We start from the raw sequence: 17,342 nt of genomic DNA on the forward strand, positions 1-17,342 counted from the left end.
GTAACAAATGGGCTATACAAAAGCACAGAGACAGGACAGGGAAAGCTGTTTGTAAGGTACAGTGAGAAGGCCCTATTTTTATAATAAAATCAAACCGAGAGGAAATGAACTTTCTTGAGGCCAGGAACATAAGATCTTCTTCATGTTCTCTCAGCACCATGCATTCCCTCCCTGCCCTGTCCCTACCCCTATTATATAGAACCATGCCTTTTTTAGCATATTTGGTGCTTTCTCATTTATTTAATTTAGCTTTTTATTTTATCCTACCTTGCTAAGTTTTCTCTTTTCAGTTAGATTTAAAACTTGCTTAAAATCAGGGATACATCATCCTTGTTCAAGTGAAGATTACATAATTTTATCAGATGACAGTGAGAAAGCAGACTTTTTCAAACTCCTGTTTTGCTTTCATTTTTTTTATGTCAGTGAAAATGATCTCGAAAGTGGAAAGGAAATTGAAGCCCAACATACGTAAGGAAAGATAGTAAGAGAGAACCTAGATAACTTAAATAAATTCAACTTTCAAGGCTTATACAGTAGAGATCTTTTGGAAATTGCCACCTGTAGTCTGAAAATTTGTGGAGAATGGGTAAGGTACCAGAACCTGACAGATTTTTCATAAGGGAAAGAAAGTCGTATTTTTTAATTTTTTTATTGATTTCATTTATTTTTCATCACATTCATTTTCTATCCTCCCTGCCCCACCCAGACAGCTGCCCCTTATGATAAAGGATAACGAAGAAAGAAAAAAATCAATTCAGCAAACCTAACCAACATATCAATCAAGTATATATTTTGTTCCCCATTTGTGCTATCTCCTCTTCAAGGACAAGTGTACTTACAGAGCATTCAGCTACAATTTTATTACTATCCTTTCCATTTACTTTGTTGTAGTCATTGTCTGTATTCTGGTTTTTTGTTCTTTACTTTTTATCAGTTATAAATCTTCCCATGCCTTCCTATGCTCTTACTCAGCATTTCAGTAATAGTCAATTACATTCGTTCACCACAATAAAAAGAGGATACTAGAACAGACTAGATGATGATGTATCAGAAGCACTTGAACTCAATACCCTAACTTTTGATTGATATATAAACTTTGGGGACATGAAGGTTTATACCAACATAATATGTCATATACCACAATAAACTCATATGAATTCTTGAATATTAAAGATTATACTCTAAAAATGAGAAGAAAATCACAAAAAAAGAAATCAAGTTGCTTTCATATAAATCAAGTAGAAGGATCGGGTAGAGATAATCACAGAACATAAAATAGGTAATTTTCATATATTGAAAAGATTTTGTGCTAGTAAAACTAGTATAACCTAAATAAGAAAAATAATTAGGGAAAAAACATGTCCCAGATAAAGATTTGATATACAAGATAATGAATGTATATTAAACCGGAAGCCATATGCCATTAGATAACTGGTCAAATAAGATGAAGAGTTCTCAAAAGATTTACAGACCATTAACGACCATGTCAGAGATTGCTCATCACTATAATAGAAATTCAAATCAAAACAGTTGAAGCATCACCTAGCACCCAACAAATTGTCAATAATAACCAAAATAACCATGTTGAAGGGGTTATAAGAAGGCCATCACAATAATATGCTATTTATATGGAGCTTTGAACTGATTCAGTCATTTTGGAATATCAAATAACACCAAGAAAGTGAATAAAACTTCCATACCCTTTGTGTTCTTGCATTAAGAAGCTTGCTAGAGCAGGTACAAAATAGGGCAACCAAGATGACAGGCTTGACATCACTTATATAAGACTGGGGCCATTTAGCTTGGAAAAGAGAAAGCTTGAAGAAGGTACCAAGGGTTTATTTTGTCTGGCCCTAGATAGCTAAACTGGTGAGTGAGAATTACAGGGAAATAGATTTCTACATAACACAAGGAAGAACTTTATAATGAGTGCTGGCCAAAAATGGGATGAAGTGTTTTGATTTACCATGATTTACCATGAATTCTTCTGTGGGTTTTCTTCTAATACAGAATAACCATGTAATTTATAGTTTTGTGTAAATACAATTTATCATATTACTCCACTGATCAAACACCTTTGATAACTTACTATCATTTAAGAAAAACAAATACTTGGCCTTTCATTTAAGACCTTCCTCAGTCTGCCCTCACCTATTTCATTATCTTCTACTGCTCTTCAGACAAATTGATCTAAATGTTCTCTAGAACCTTTCAGAATTTCAACTCCATGCTATCGCCTTCCAGAAATCCTTCTCTTCTTTACTCTTATGATCCGAAAGCTACCATTTCTTCTGCGTACCCTTTCCTGATCATGTTATTCTCTTGGGAATTCCTTTAGTACTTATTGAGCATACTTACTTTCCATTTTGTTAATTATCGCCATATGTGTAAATATAACTAAAGTATAAGCCATAAGTAAAGAAAAGCCTCTTGAAATCTTTTTTTTTAATTTAGTTGAGAAACTTAGAGACCTCAAGTTAATGTAATATTTCTGTTTGGCAGTGCTGATTTAAATACATGCCTTTTTAAAAACGTATCAGTTTGATCTTCCAGAGTATGGTCTTGTTGAATGATATTAGAGGGAAAAAGAAAGTAAGAAACTTTCTTAACATTGAATTTTTTTTAATGAAAATCATAGGTTGTTTTCAGTTTTTCACTTACTTTTACTATTACCATCTTTTAAACAGGTGGCCAACATGTTTTACATCGTTGTGATTATGGCACTTGTACTGCTCAGTTTTGGTGTTCCTAGACAGGCAATACTTTATCCTCATGAACCACCATCTTGGAGACTTGCTAAAGATGTTGTTTTTAATCCATACTGGATGATTTTTGGTGAAGTTTATGCATATGAAATCGATGGTAAGATTTTGTTTTAAAATGCATTTATGTGCTAACATTATTCACAACCTATTTAATTATCTAACATACTAGTCATCAGGTCTTATTCTGCACTGGAAAAACCAAAAAACAAAAAGGGAAATGAGAGACTGACAGAAACATACTGATAATGGCAGCTAACATTGTAACAAAAAAAGAAACTTAAAAAAATAGTTACTATAATAATGTTTTTGAGTCATCAAGAAATGTAAAGTTTTTATCTCATAGGACTTTTTTTGAAAAAACATTCCCTAGCAAAACGTTTAATCTCTTAAAAGTTCTGGCACTTAAGTAAGAGTTAGTTTTGGTTTTTTCAGAGCTTATGTTCCATTGGCATAGACTTCAAGAAACCAGAATCATTACTATGCCATAGTGTGACATCAGATTATGTCTGGTATGGATGTTCCTTTGCTATGGTATTACTGTGTCTAATTTTTAATAAGCTGAAATAAAATCCCAGAATCATTTTTTTCTCAATATAGTCAAATCCAATTTATGGTTCCATTCTTAGTGTGTCTCTTTCTGCATCTTTACTCTTGAGAGAAAAGTGATTCAAAAGAATGTTTAGCTAATTGTATTCCTATGCAGATAGTCTACCTTAACTCTGTACCTCGTAGCCTACCTCAGTCTATTAAGTTGAAATGGCTTTCTCGATGGCCTCGCCACATTCTTGGTTTACATAGCCCTTATTCATTTTTCGTTTATCACTCTCTTCCAGTATGTGATAGCTATAAAGATGTGTAATGCATTTGTTTTCATGTCTCCCCTATTAAGCTTATTGAGGCCAGGAACTATCTTTAGCCTTTTTTTGTATCCCCAGTGCACAGTGCCTGCCATATAGTAGGTGCTTAATAAATGTTCATTGATTAAAGGAACATAATGTGATAGAGGAGATTATATTTTTATCAAATCTCTAAGACTATTAATTTCATTCACTCATAGGCCTGTGCATAAAACTTAATAAATATTAGGGATTAATATCTAGTTATTCATACCTCTACCATCTTACGTAGGAGATTTTGGTTTTTGCCTTACGGCCTCTTTAGAAAGAATTGGAGCCATCTTCTCCTGGGTCTATATTCACTGATGTTATGGCATCAAAACACCAAGGAACCAAAGCCCATGGCTACTACACCCTTGCTTACTTTTCCTGTTTTTTTTCCCAGTGAAATGCAAGATCTCTGCCAGGAGGTTTCTCATATAGTTTCTCACAACTCCCTCTGGATAATTTCATCAAGTTCCCATAGTTTTTAAGTCTATGCAAATGACTCCTTTTATATATAGCATTATTCCCTTCCCTAGACTTCAGTTCCTCATTTCCAATTGCCTTCTAGATATTTCAAACTAGGTATCTCAGAGACATCTCAAACTGAACATGTCTACAACTAAATCCAATCTGTCTCCCAAACTCTCTGTTCTTCCAAACAACTGTATTTCTGTCAAAGGCACCACCATTCTCTCAGTCTCCCAGGTTTGAAACCTTGGCATTATCCTAGACTCCTCACACTCCCTCATCCCACATATGCAGTCAGTTGCCAAATCTTACTTTTTCTTCCTCCACCATAAATTTTGCTTCCCACATTTTCTCCCCATATAGCTACCACTTCAGTTCAGACCCTTATCACCTTTCACCTAGACTGTTACATCAGTCTCCCTGCCTCAGGTCAGTCACCACTTTACTATGACCTAAACATTGTACCCGGAATAATTTTCCTTTCATGCATATCTTAACATGTCACTGCCCACTTCCTGTTGCCTCTGTGGTCAAATAGAAACTTCTCAGTTTAGCTGTTTTTCAAGTCCATCATGACCTGGCCCTGCTTTTCTAGTCTCCCCATTCTGTAATCCAACCAAACTGCCTTTTTCCTTGTTCATCATTCATGACCCTGCATCTCCCATATCCTTGCCTCTGCACGATCCATCCCCCATACCTGGAATATACACCCTCTTTACCTTTGCCTCATAGATTCCTCTTTTTCCCTTAGGACATAGTTCATGCACTGTCTTCTGAATGAAACCTTTCCTGATCTCCCAAAATGTTGGTGCCTTCCCTCCAAATTACCTTGTATGTAACTACTTTGTGTATATTTGTACTTGTTGACTTTGTATTTATGTTGTCTCTATTTATGCCATGTCTGCCCCCATCAAAATGTAAGCAAGTAATGTTCCATTCTTTGTATTTGTACCTTCAGTGTCGTTCATAGTCCTCAGCTCAGTGGCACTTGATAAGTGTTGGTTGATTGATTGATTGGTTGATCGATTGACAGGATTTAGCCTGTATTCTGGGACAAAACTCATCCCTATCCTGAAATGGGAGAATAGGACCAATATATGTTATCAACCCGGAAGATTATAAACAGTAGATTCATGTCTTCATACATACATACACAAATATGCTCTTCCTCTCTACCCTTACCCCTCCTCCATATGCTGTAGATAAAGTCTCTGGGGAAGAACACTAAGTTTGCAAGCTCACCTTCCGTCCATTTCTTTTAGACTCTTGTGCTAATCTAGAAGATAAAGAACTTTATGAAATAATAGCTCCTTTAATAAAAGATTCAGAATTTTTTTTCAACAAATCTTTGCAAACTGCTAAATATTATATATGTGTAAGAAAAACCTTTTTTTTTCTCCACAGTATGTGCAAATAATACAGAAGGAAATGTAAGAAGTCTCTGTGGTCCTGGAACATGGTTGACCCCATTTCTTCAAGCAGTCTACCTCTTTGTACAGTACATAATTATGGTTAATCTTCTTATTGCATTTTTCAAGTAAGTACCTTATTTTAAATTGACTAATTAGATGGGTATTTTTCTTATTTAAATGAAACACATAACTTGGGCAGTGGTTATGGAACTGTACTGTTTTTCAGTAGACTTAAGTTCAAGTAGTATATTTAGTAACTCATTTCCAAGCTCTTTAAAATGTCAGTAACCTCACCATTTCTAAACTACCCTTTAAATTGATCACTCCCACTTGTTCCTATAAATAAATGACTTAATCTTAATTTTTTTCAACTTGGTTTTATTCCTGAGAGACCCTAACAAACCAAAGGAAAAGGTAACATAAGTATTAAGCAGCAAGGGCCTCAGAAGTAACAAGATTTGAAGTCATTGGAGGGGGATTGGGAGGATTAACAAAGAAGAGCTGTTCATTAGAACAGTATTTATTGAGAGCCTGGGCTGTGCTAGGTGCTGCACATACAATGATAAAAATAAAAGAATCCCAGCCATCAGGGACTTTGCTCACATTCTTCTGGGGATTGGAAGTAGAAATACAGTATCTGTACACAGATAAATAAATCCCAAGTAATTTTTATGTGTGGGAACTTTCACAACTGGGAAACTTAGTGGGGAGCGCAGAGGAGGAAGAAGGTAAATCTGAAAAGGCCTTTCTTAGGAGGTGGTGAGCATAACTTGGAACAAATCAGCTCCTCCAGGAGGAAAAACATGACAGGAAAGAGTTAAGGACAACTTGTTCAAAGGCCTGGAATCCCAAGGTGGAAGCAAGTGGCCAGTGTGTCTGCTCCTAGAGTGCTGGGCAGAGATTGTATTTCATCTCAGGGCAATAAGCCTCTTGAGCAGAGGAGTGACATGGTCAGAACTGTGCTTTTTAGAAAGACTTCTGCTTAGAAAGATTATTTGGATAGTTATATGAGTGTGGATTGAAGATGGAGAGGGACTGGAAGAATCTCAAGAACCCATTTCTTGGCCTGGCTGTGTTACTAATTCACTCTGTAAACATGTACATATCATTTTATCTCACTTTCAGAACCTCAGTTTAATCAGTAGAATGAGAGAGTAGAATTAGATTAATTCTATCATCCCTTCCACTCTAACCTTGTATGATTCTGTTTGTAATAGTAAATAGAAAGATTAAATTTTTTAATGTAAATTTACCTACTCATACTGAAAGATTGACTCCATGTTTGTAGATTTTTTTTGGTCACTTAGAAAACTGTATTTCGTGTATTTTTTATGACCACATTTCTGTCTTTCTCTGATCATATTTTGGTAGTTTGCTTTTAGTCGTGTCTGACTCTTTGTGACCCCATTTGGGGTTTTCTTGGCAAAGGTACTGGAGTGGTTTGCCATTTCCTTCTCCAACTCATTTTACAGATGAGGAAACTGAGGCCAACAGTATGATATGACTTGCCCAGTGTCACACAGCTAGTAAGTATCTGAGGCCAGATTTAAACTCAGGAAGATGAGTCTTCCTGACCCGAGGCCCAGCACTCTACTGTGCCACCTAGCTGCCCCACTTTTGGAAACCAGTGGTAGAGAGTAGACAAATCTTGATCCATGAAGATGAATATTGGAGGGATTTTTATATAAATGAGCAATCTTCTATGGATGATACTTGGCAAGAAAGGAAAGGGTAACTTTTCACATGTATCATCAAGCATAGGAACTTAGTATTTTTTCTTATACTTGACAACTTTCAGGCAATAGATTCTTTTCTCTTATATTCTCTGAACTGGAATAGATAGCCTCTAAGGACCTTTTCAGTTTAGACTCTAAATTCCACAGCTGCTATCAAATCAGCTATTCAGACCAACTCTTATTAAATAACTGCTTCTTATAAGAAATGGTCTCAAGTGTTTAGAACACAGAGGAAAAAAATAACAAATTTCAGAAAGTTTAGGTTTAGGTTCTAAGCATTTCAGACTGCCCTTCTTTCCTACTTCTGGCTGCCCATTAATGTTTATTTTAACCCATTTGCAGAGTTTCTTCCTGTTTTTGTTTATCAAAATTTTCACATAAAAGAAAATGAGCCAAGAGTTGCCCCATAATGTACTTTACTTGAGTAACTCAATGTCCCAGGATCAGCTCTTACTGCCTACCATGTCTCCATCAATAAATGAGTTAGGCTAGCTGGTTCTAGCTACACACAGAGGATTCCCTTGGGAAAGCACTACATGAACTTCTGCTCTGTGGTAGACCAAGCTGGGATTTGCAATTTTCTGGCATTAGAGGATTGATCATAGATTTGGAACTCAAAGGGAATTTAGGGGTCATCTAATTTAATAGATGATGGAACTGAAGCCTGTGGAAGTTAAGTGACTTGTCCAGGGTGAAATAAGCAATGAGGAGCAGAATGGGAATTTAAACCTAGATCTGCTGTCTCAAAAATCTAGTACTCTTTTCAGTGGATTACCCTGTGCTCAATTAGCATTATGACCAATTGGTGGCAGTAGATTTGGACTAGAAATCAGAAGACTTGAATTTTCTTACTGACTTTCACATAAATTTGTCATATGACCACTAGTGACTGATTAGAAGTTCAGGATGTCAAACCTAGCAAAATAATAATTTATTACTTCCATTTACTCTTTTAGCCCCAAATCTAATTATTGGCCAGATGTTTTTTAGTTTCTTTATATTAGCGTAAAGGCTTAATTGTTATGTTTAAATAGACCATTAAGTCAAAAACAGAAATTTGATTAGAGGTGCATTCTGTTAATTTCTTGATCATAGGTTAATATTAATTTTTCTGTCTTCATGCCCATTAGCACCTGTAATATTTTTCTGTGCTGCACCATCTGGCTCAAATAATAGCTAACATTTATGTAGTGCTTTAATGTTTGCAAAATGTCTTACAAATATTGTCATTTTATCCTTATAACAATCCTGAGAGGTAAGTACTATTGTTATTCCCATTTTATAGATGGGGAGATTGAGGCAGGCAGAGGCTAAGTGACTTGCCCAGTATCACACAACTAGTAATAATCTGAGGCAGAATTCGAACTCATGTCTTCTCTCTCCAGGTCCAGTTCTCTATCTACTGTGCCACCTAGCTGCCTTTCTTAAACTTCAGGGGCAGATGGTAAGCTCCTTTAGATTAGGAGCCTTTATTTTGAATTTACATATAAGACCTGTCATGGTGCCTTATACAGATGGCTTTTTAATAAATCTTTTATTTATTCTGAAGGAAAAGAACTGTGCTAAATTTTAAGGATAAATAAAGACTCAACTCTTAAGTTACTAATATCTGTAAAAATGCAAATGAGAGAATTTTTTAACACCAACTAAATTGTGAATTACATCATTTATTAGTATATATATATCTATTAGCAAGTACTCTCTTTGGTATTTGTGACCTTATCTTAGGGCTGTAAGGTAATAGAACTTTTCTTAATTAGTGTTTACATTTTTTAAAAGAATATGGTCAACTAAAGTTTGTTTTTGTTCTTTTGTGTCTTATAGCAATGTATATTTCCAAGTAAAAGCAATTTCAAACACTGTGTGGAAGTACCAGCGTTATCATTTCATTATGGCTTATCATGAAAAGCCAGTTCTGCCTCCACCGCTTATCATCCTTAGCCATGTGGCCTCCATGTGTTGTTGTATATGTAAAAGAAGAAAAAAAGACAAGACTTCAAATGGACCAAGTAAGAAGGAAGATTTTTAAAGCAAAAGCTTTTCATTTCATAATTTATTAAGTAATATTACAGCTTTAAAATTTTCTGGTGATTTTTTTTTTACATTCATAATCATGGATATGATTTGTTAAATTAATTTTGTTGGATTATTAGCCTATGTAAACATAATCATGTCTCATAAGAAATGTAAATAGTACTGAATAAATTTTATATTGTTGTAGTTATTGAATATTTTTACCCTGCTGTTTGTATAACATTAACACAGTTAATGATTTTACCGCTACCAAACCTTCCAAAAATACTTTCATCGTGTCCCATTTTTCTCAAGAACTTACAGTATCCCTCTTTTGAAACAACGACATCAAACCACTCTGCTTCACTTTCAAGATCTTCCATACTGTCCCATCTTGCCTATCTAATTTTACTTCCTACCATTTGTAAATTCTCCATCTTAATCAAGTCAGACTCAACACTTTCCCCTGTCCATTGTCCCTACCTTCTATCCCAGATCCTACACTCTTTCCTGCTTCTATAGAAATCTTTGATCATACCAGCTCCACTTCCTGTATGTCCTCTTTAGTCCTTGCTATTTATTTAGAGTTTATTTCCCAAGATGTAGCCTGAGCTCTCTCTGTTTCTTCCACTTTATGCCTGTATAACCTTGGGACAAATCACTTCATTTATTGTATCTAAGTTCTCTCATCTTTAAAATAAGCATAGACCAACTCTTTATCTATGAATGTCAGTACAAGTATCTGTGAATCCTACTTCCATTGAATTCACCCTCCTTCAGACTTCTTTTACATTGCTATTTAGTACCATGCAGTGTTTAGCACTTAATTGTTCTCTTTTTGACACGTGCCAAGTTTTGTTTTGTCTACTAGATTATAAGCTTCTTGAGGAGCTGGAATGTATCTTTTACATAAATCAGAGACTCAGATACAATTTTATATCTAATTATAATTAAGGTTAATAACTTGTATTTATTGCTATGTACATTATCTTTATTTTATATATGAGGATACTGAGGCTTAGAGACATTAAGTGACTTGGCCATAGTCAGAGAGCTAGTAAACATCTGAGGTAGAATTTGAAACCAAGTCTTCCTTACTTCAATTTCAAGTCCAGTCCTTTACCCACTTAGCCATACTGCCTTCCTAAACTTTCAGTAAATTCTTGTTGATCATTTGGCCCAAGAGTATACAAAGTGGTTTAGATAAGGAGAAAGGAGACAGAGTTATAACGAAACAGTACATAGTGGCTCAAAATGTGGGGAATGTCCAAAAGGATGTTAGTGTTTTTAGTTTAGTGTGTTAGTACCTGATAGGCATTAGTTCCAAACCCATTCTTTTCCTTAAACAAAAGAGTCAAGAATATGCTTATCAAAATTTTTTTTAGCCAAAACCAAGTTAAAGGTAGTATTGTCTTTCACAAAATGTTAAAATGAGGTATCTTAGAACAGAGCTGTCCAAAATGCGGCCCGCCTACAAGCATAGAAATTTACGCAAATGCTTTAGTAGCCCAGCTACTGCAGAGCTCTCACTAAAATGGCAAATCGAAATATATTGTCTATTGTTTCAATAAAAACCTAAGGTTTAAAGATTAAAGGATTAAAGAGATTTTTAACAGGTTCATTTTGCAGTTGACAGAAGTACATAAGGTTGGCTGTCAGTCAGCAATGTAGTGTAGTTAGTGAGGGAAGTCCACTAAGCCAGTAAACAGTTTTATTTACCTAACTCCAACTGGCTATGCCCTTACGGCCAAAGGCATCTCAGGACACTTGGATCAGATTCTGATAAATGCAAATCACAAAGTCATTAAAGATTCCCCATAGAATCTTCTTGTGTTCATATTTCGGAGTGGGATGTCAGATAGCCTTCAGATACATAGGGAAACCCTGAGGGTAACAATACACCAATTATGTGGTGCATGAGCACAAGTTAAGAAGACAGTGACACATAGAAAGAAGTAGAAATGCTCTGGACACTGAGACAACCATAGTCACCGTGCCCTAAGTACAAATGAAGTACTACTCTCTGCCGACACTCTACAGAGCAGAATGCTGAAGACCCTTTTCACATATATTAATAATTGTATTACTTCTCTCACTTGAATACCTTAGCTGCACAGGCAGATTTAATACTACTCTCTCACAGCAATAGCCACCCCTTTACCCTTGTTTCTGCAATTCAGCTGCATTGTTCCCCATTAGAATTCTAAACTATATATGTTATGTTAAGGCTTCTACTTCATTGTTTTGTTCAGTTTTAGTTTATTCTCTTCTAGGTAAGGCTTTAGCAGTATTCAGCCAAATGCCTTCAGTGGTAAAATGTAAGACCTTGTATTGTAGATAACATGGATCATTTAAAGTAGAGTTGGGGAAGTCAAACCTAAAACAAAGTATTTTTATAGTCAAGCTTGCGCGCTCTCTCTCTCTCTCTCTCGCTCTCTCTCGCTCTCTCTCTCTCCATAAATATATATAATACACACACACACACACACACACACACACGTGTGTGTGTGTGTGTGTGTGTATCAAATATATAATTGTATTTCTAAAATAAACTGTCGAGTTTTGTCTTTCATGTATATAAAAGTTTAAATTAGCTTAAATTATGAGGATTTAGGCTATACTAGATCTCATCTCACATCCATGTAGTCTAATAGCATTCTAAAGTAGCCTAGTAAACAAAGAATTTTTGAAACATTGTGGTCTTAATGGATTGATGGATAGTCTATTACTCTTTTTTTTAACTTTATTTATTTTTAGTTTACAACATGCAGTTCCACAAGCTTTCGAGTTCCAAATTTCCTCCCCCTCACTCTTTCCCCCCTCCCCAAGATGGCATGCGATCTGATATAGGCTATACATATATATTCACATTAAAGATATTTTCACATTAGTCATTGCAAAGAAGAATTATAACCAATGGAATGAACCACAAGAAAGAAGAAACAAAACAAAAAAGCAAGCCAATAGTTTACTTCAGCCTGCATTCAGACTCCATAATTCTTTCTCTGGATGTGGATAGCATTTTCCATCATGAGTTTTTTGGAGTTGACTTAGAGCTTTGCATTGCTGAGAAGAACCAAGTCTATCAAAGTTAGTCATCACACAATGTGTCTGTAACTGTGTACAATGTTCTCCTTGTTCTGCTCCCCTCATTCAGCATCAGTTCATATGTCTTTCCAGGTTTTTCTGAAGTCTCGTCTGCTCATCATTTGTTATAGCAGAGTAGTATTCCATTACATTCATATACCACAATTTGTTCAGCCATTCCCCAATTGATGGGCATCCCCTCAATTGTCAAATTCTTGGCAACCACAAAAAGAGCTGCTATAAATATTTTTATGCATGGGGTCCTTTTCCCATTTGTCTGATCTCTTTGAGATACAGCCTTAGAAGTGGTATTTATAGGTCAAAAAGGATAGTCTATTACTCTTAACTAGCCAACCACTTGTTTATTTGATCATTACCTACAGGCATATTTGATAGCTTTTCTCTTATTCTTTGTTTTGCTATTTTTTAGAACTTTTCTTAACAGAAGAAGATCAAAAGAAACTTCATGATTTTGAAGAACAATGTGTTGAGATGTATTTTAATGAAAAGGATGACAAATTCCATTCTGGAAGTGAAGAGAGAATTCGTGTCACTTTTGAAAGGTTAAAAGGCTCTTACCTTAAAATTAGTTGTTTTTAAAACCATGCTTGTTTGATATAACACATTTCTATTCATGGTGGAAACATGGTTCTTTACGTCCTATATTTTTGTTAATTATCATGGTTGATGGCATTGTGGCACAGTGAATAAAGAGATCACTTTGGAGTCAGGAAAACCTGGATTCAAGTCTTATCTGTTACATATACTGGCTTTATGACCCTGAGCAATTCACTTAATTTCTCGGTGCTCCCTAGAGGATCTGAGATAAGTTGTAGAACTGTTACTCAGCTATATCAGTACAGAAAGTACTTATTGGGTGTTCCTAGTAAAATTACAAAAAGCAAAACAAAACCCAAACCTAGTTCTTTTTGGTGGAAATTGAAGACTGCTGTTTTTAGAGTGACGTTTTTCTTTCTTTTCACTTGCTCTGTCATCAGTTGAGAAGTACATGATATTTGCGCAGTAGCAGTCATGCTGTGCTCATTGCAGTCATACAAAAAAGTTAAGTTTGTGGTTTTCTTGGATGTCATTTTGATGGGATTAGCACCAGTGAACAGACATTGTTCAGTGCTTACAGTGTGCCAGGCACCATGTGCTAAGTGCTGAAAATTCAAGGAAAAGCAACAACAGACCCTGCCCTCGAGGACCTTGCATTTTAAAGGAGAGAAAACATATACATAGGTACATAAAGAGTAGATGGACAGTGAACTTAATGGGGATGGCTTTCTCATCTTTGGGGGTCATGGAAGGCCTTTTGCAGAAGGTGGTATCTGAAAGCTGAGCATTTCAGGTGTAAGGATAAGCTGCTACAAAGGCACAGAAACTAGAGACCATCAGGTGGTAGGCTGATACAGCTGCATCCTAGAGGACACATAGAAAAGTCAAGTGCAGGAAATCTAGAAAGGTAGAAATGGACCAGGTTGTGAAGAGCATAAGTGCCAAGCATAGGATTTTTTTTTTTAGGAAATCAACCTTCTTGATATACAGGCTACTGTCAAGTCCTGTCATTTCTGCCTCACAACTTCCCCTTCTCTCACTGCCCTAGCTGCCACCTGGTGCAGACCTCGTCACTTCATACTTGGACACTTGTAGTAGCCTGCTAATTGTTCTCCCTGCTTTGTTTCTCCCCACTCAGCTGCCAAAGCGATCCTCCTAAAGGGCAAGGCTGACCACATTGCCCCCCCTGCCCAGTAAATTCCAGTGGCTCTCTCTGACCTTCGCAGTGTAAAATAAACTCTTGTTTGGATTCTAGAGCCCTTTCCTAATCTTTCTAGAATTATTAAACCTTACTCCTGTCCCTGTATTTTACACTCCAGTGATGTTTATCATCTTGCTTTGTGTGCAACATTCACTCTCCCCACATCATGCCTGATCACTAGCCCATCACCCATGCTTAGAAGACTCTCCCATCCATGAGGATGCAGGCATAGCTATGATCCAGGATCACTCCCAAGTGCAACATAGGTAAATTGAGCTGTTCGTGAGTTCCTGTCCAAAAGTAAGCTTCCTAGGAATATCAGTGAATCCTTTGCAACAAGCTTGAAGCAGGAAACATTTCTTTTACATACCTATCCTAAAAGTAAAATTTATAGTTTTATCAGCAGCATTTCCTAGGACAATCTTATACTCTATGTATCTTATGTGCATATTATTTTCCCCATTAAAATGTGAGCTTATTGAAGGCAAGAACCATATTTTTGCCTTTTCTTGATCCCCAGCACTCAGCACAGTACCTGGCAGCATAAGTGTTATAATTGTATGTTGACTAAGGATATATAGTGTACATTGTGTAAAGAACCATGTCTGATGTCATATATCCTCCCTATAGGCATTGTTTAGTTGCTTTTAACTTGATTATATTGACCATTACCGTTTATGGATATTGAAAATAATTTTTAAAATCTTTATTCTTTTTCACGTTTGGAATTTTTTTTTTGTCCTTCCAGGGTTGAACAGATGTGCATTCAGATCAAAGAAGTTGGAGATCGAGTAAACTACATTAAGCGCTCATTACACTCTTTAGATTCTCAGATTGGGCATTTACAGGACCTCTCTGCACTTACAGTAGATACATTAAAAACACTCACTGCTCAGAAAGCTTCTGAAGCTAGTAAAGTTCACAACGAAATCACACGTGAATTGAGCATTTCTAAACATTTGGCTCAAAATCTTATTGATGACGGACCTGTAAGAGCTTCCGTATGGAAAAAACAATGTGTTGGCAACACTGTTAGTTCTTCTCTTCCTCAGGGAGGTCTTGAAAATAATAATCCTTTTCTTTGTAACATTTTTATAAGAGATGAAAAAGATGCTCAATGTAGGATACCTGGTCAGGACTTAGCTCTAATACCCCGAAGAGAAGAACTAATATCTAGAAGGGAAGGATTCAACTTTCCAGAGGCTGGTTCCTCTGGCGGTGCCTTATTTCCAAGTGCTATTTTTCCTCCAGAACTTCGACACAGAGTACATGGTGCAGAGGCCTCAAAAATCGTTAATAAAAATCAGAAATTAGGTAGTTCATCTAATAGCATACCACATCCCTCATCCCCACCAACCAAATTTTTTGTTAGTACTCCATCTCAGCCAAGTTGCACAAGTCAAATGGGAAATGTAGCCCCAGATAAAGAGCATACGGGCTCTAAAGCTGCAGAAGGAGATGCTGTAGAATTTGGAGCATTTGTGGGTAAGTTGAATAAAAAATTTTTTATATGCTTATGTCATACTCTAAAAAAGTTTCATCACAAATTTGACAAATATCAAGAAATATGTACATTTCATGTACAAGTGTTTATTGTATGTGAAACTGACTTCACTTGCATAGTTTCCTTCTAAGTATATCTCCAGTTTAACCTCTTGGTTTCAGTTGGTTCAGTTTTTCTCTTTCTAAACTTCCTTGTGTTCTTTCTGTTCCATTTTTAAAAATGTTTTATTACTCTTTCCTTTTTTTTTAATCATCCCTATCACTCCTCCTCCTTCCCTCCCATTATTCTCAATAGCATTCTTTTCAGAATGTTTGCTTATTTATTGGAAAGTTGTATCTGCTTCATTGCTGACCAGTTAGAGCTTTAACAGCTTAAATTTTTTTATATTTACCCTGGCTAGATGCTTATCTACTAAGTCACATTGTAGTACTAATATTGAAAATAGGGAGCAAAAATGGATATATACATATATATATATATATATATATATATATATATATAGATTTACCTATCTCCAATTTAGCTTAATTTATTTACTGTGTCAGTTAATAGTGGCTATTGTCCTGATGAGTTTCAGAGACATGGAGGTATGTGTCCCTTTACCAAAGATTCACAAACTCTGCTAAATTCTACTAAATTGAAAAGATCTGTAATATGGTTCTAGTGATTGACTATATGTGTGTTGTCAAAGAATATCCAGGTTGGCTACAGACTCATAAATGTTTTTGCCAAAGCAGATCTCCAAGATCTTCTCTTAAGTGGTAGGGGAGTAGATGGGGACATATCCACATTGATCAAATTAATATGAAAGCAGTAGCTTCAGAATGGATTGATGTGAACAAAATAAACGTTTTGTGGACATGATAAAACCAATAAAGAGTCCTCTCATTTAGCTATGACTCTTGTCATTTAGTACTGATAGCTCACTAAGTTGAACTCCACAATGATGATAAGCTCATTTTCCTAAGTAATTTTAGTGCCAGGCCATCAACCATAATGGTTGGTTCCTTCTAGGTGTCAGAGTATATTGAGGGTAGTTTCAAGAATCACTTCAGATATCATAGGATAGAGACGGTAAATGTATCTTTGCACCAAGAGCCAAAATTGTTTGTGGTCCAAAGACCAAATGGTTTTCCTTGGTTATCAGAGGGAACATAAGAGAGACTGTGGGTAGAAGAATGATTTTTCAATATTAACTCAGAAAACAACTTATAGCTTATGTTCTCAGGACAGAGTAATGACAGCATTTACAAACCCACAAGAAAATAATTTAAAGTGTTTTGTATTCGATTTTTACTAAAGGTCACAGAGACAGCATGGAATTACAGAGGTTTAAAGAGGCATCGTACAAGATGAAAGAAATATTGGCTATAAATATTCTGGTAGGTAAAACTTCTACAATACATTGTACAGTTTACTTTCACTGAAGTATTTAATTCAAAGTAAAATTTAAAATATTGAATTTTATGAAAATAGATTGTGGTCTCAGCTAAGATTTCTGACTGGTAATGAATTTCCCCCAGCTGTCTGAAACTAACCCTTTGTGTCAATAAATGCGCTTGGGAGCTAGGAGGGATGGATTGCTCACTTTTAGTTTATAGCTATGAATAAAGCACTTAATTGTGCTTCTTAGATGTTTGTCAGTGTCACAAATATACTATTTCACAAATTCCCTAATTCCCTACTGACAAAATTTTTTTTGCCAACCTATCTTCCC

General features: G+C 35.8%; 1 protein-coding gene across 1 annotated transcript in view; it reads left to right on the top strand.

The window, feature by feature from the left end:
- Window positions 1-17,342, top strand: part of TRPM7 (transient receptor potential cation channel subfamily M member 7) — a 157,089-nt gene that overhangs the window by 119,767 nt on the left and 19,980 nt on the right. Inside the window, exons 22-27 of the mRNA XM_036735744.1 lie at window positions 2,688-2,862; window positions 5,519-5,651; window positions 9,087-9,271; window positions 12,793-12,925; window positions 14,870-15,606; window positions 16,928-17,007. Of these exons, the coding sequence (XP_036591639.1) occupies window positions 2,688-2,862; window positions 5,519-5,651; window positions 9,087-9,271; window positions 12,793-12,925; window positions 14,870-15,606; window positions 16,928-17,007 (1,443 nt within the window). The remainder of the gene's footprint in view (window positions 1-2,687; window positions 2,863-5,518; window positions 5,652-9,086; window positions 9,272-12,792; window positions 12,926-14,869; window positions 15,607-16,927; window positions 17,008-17,342) is intronic.

This window comes from Trichosurus vulpecula, chromosome 8 (assembly GCF_011100635.1).
Source record: "Trichosurus vulpecula isolate mTriVul1 chromosome 8, mTriVul1.pri, whole genome shotgun sequence".
Classification (NCBI taxonomy): domain Eukaryota; kingdom Metazoa; phylum Chordata; class Mammalia; order Diprotodontia; family Phalangeridae; genus Trichosurus; species Trichosurus vulpecula.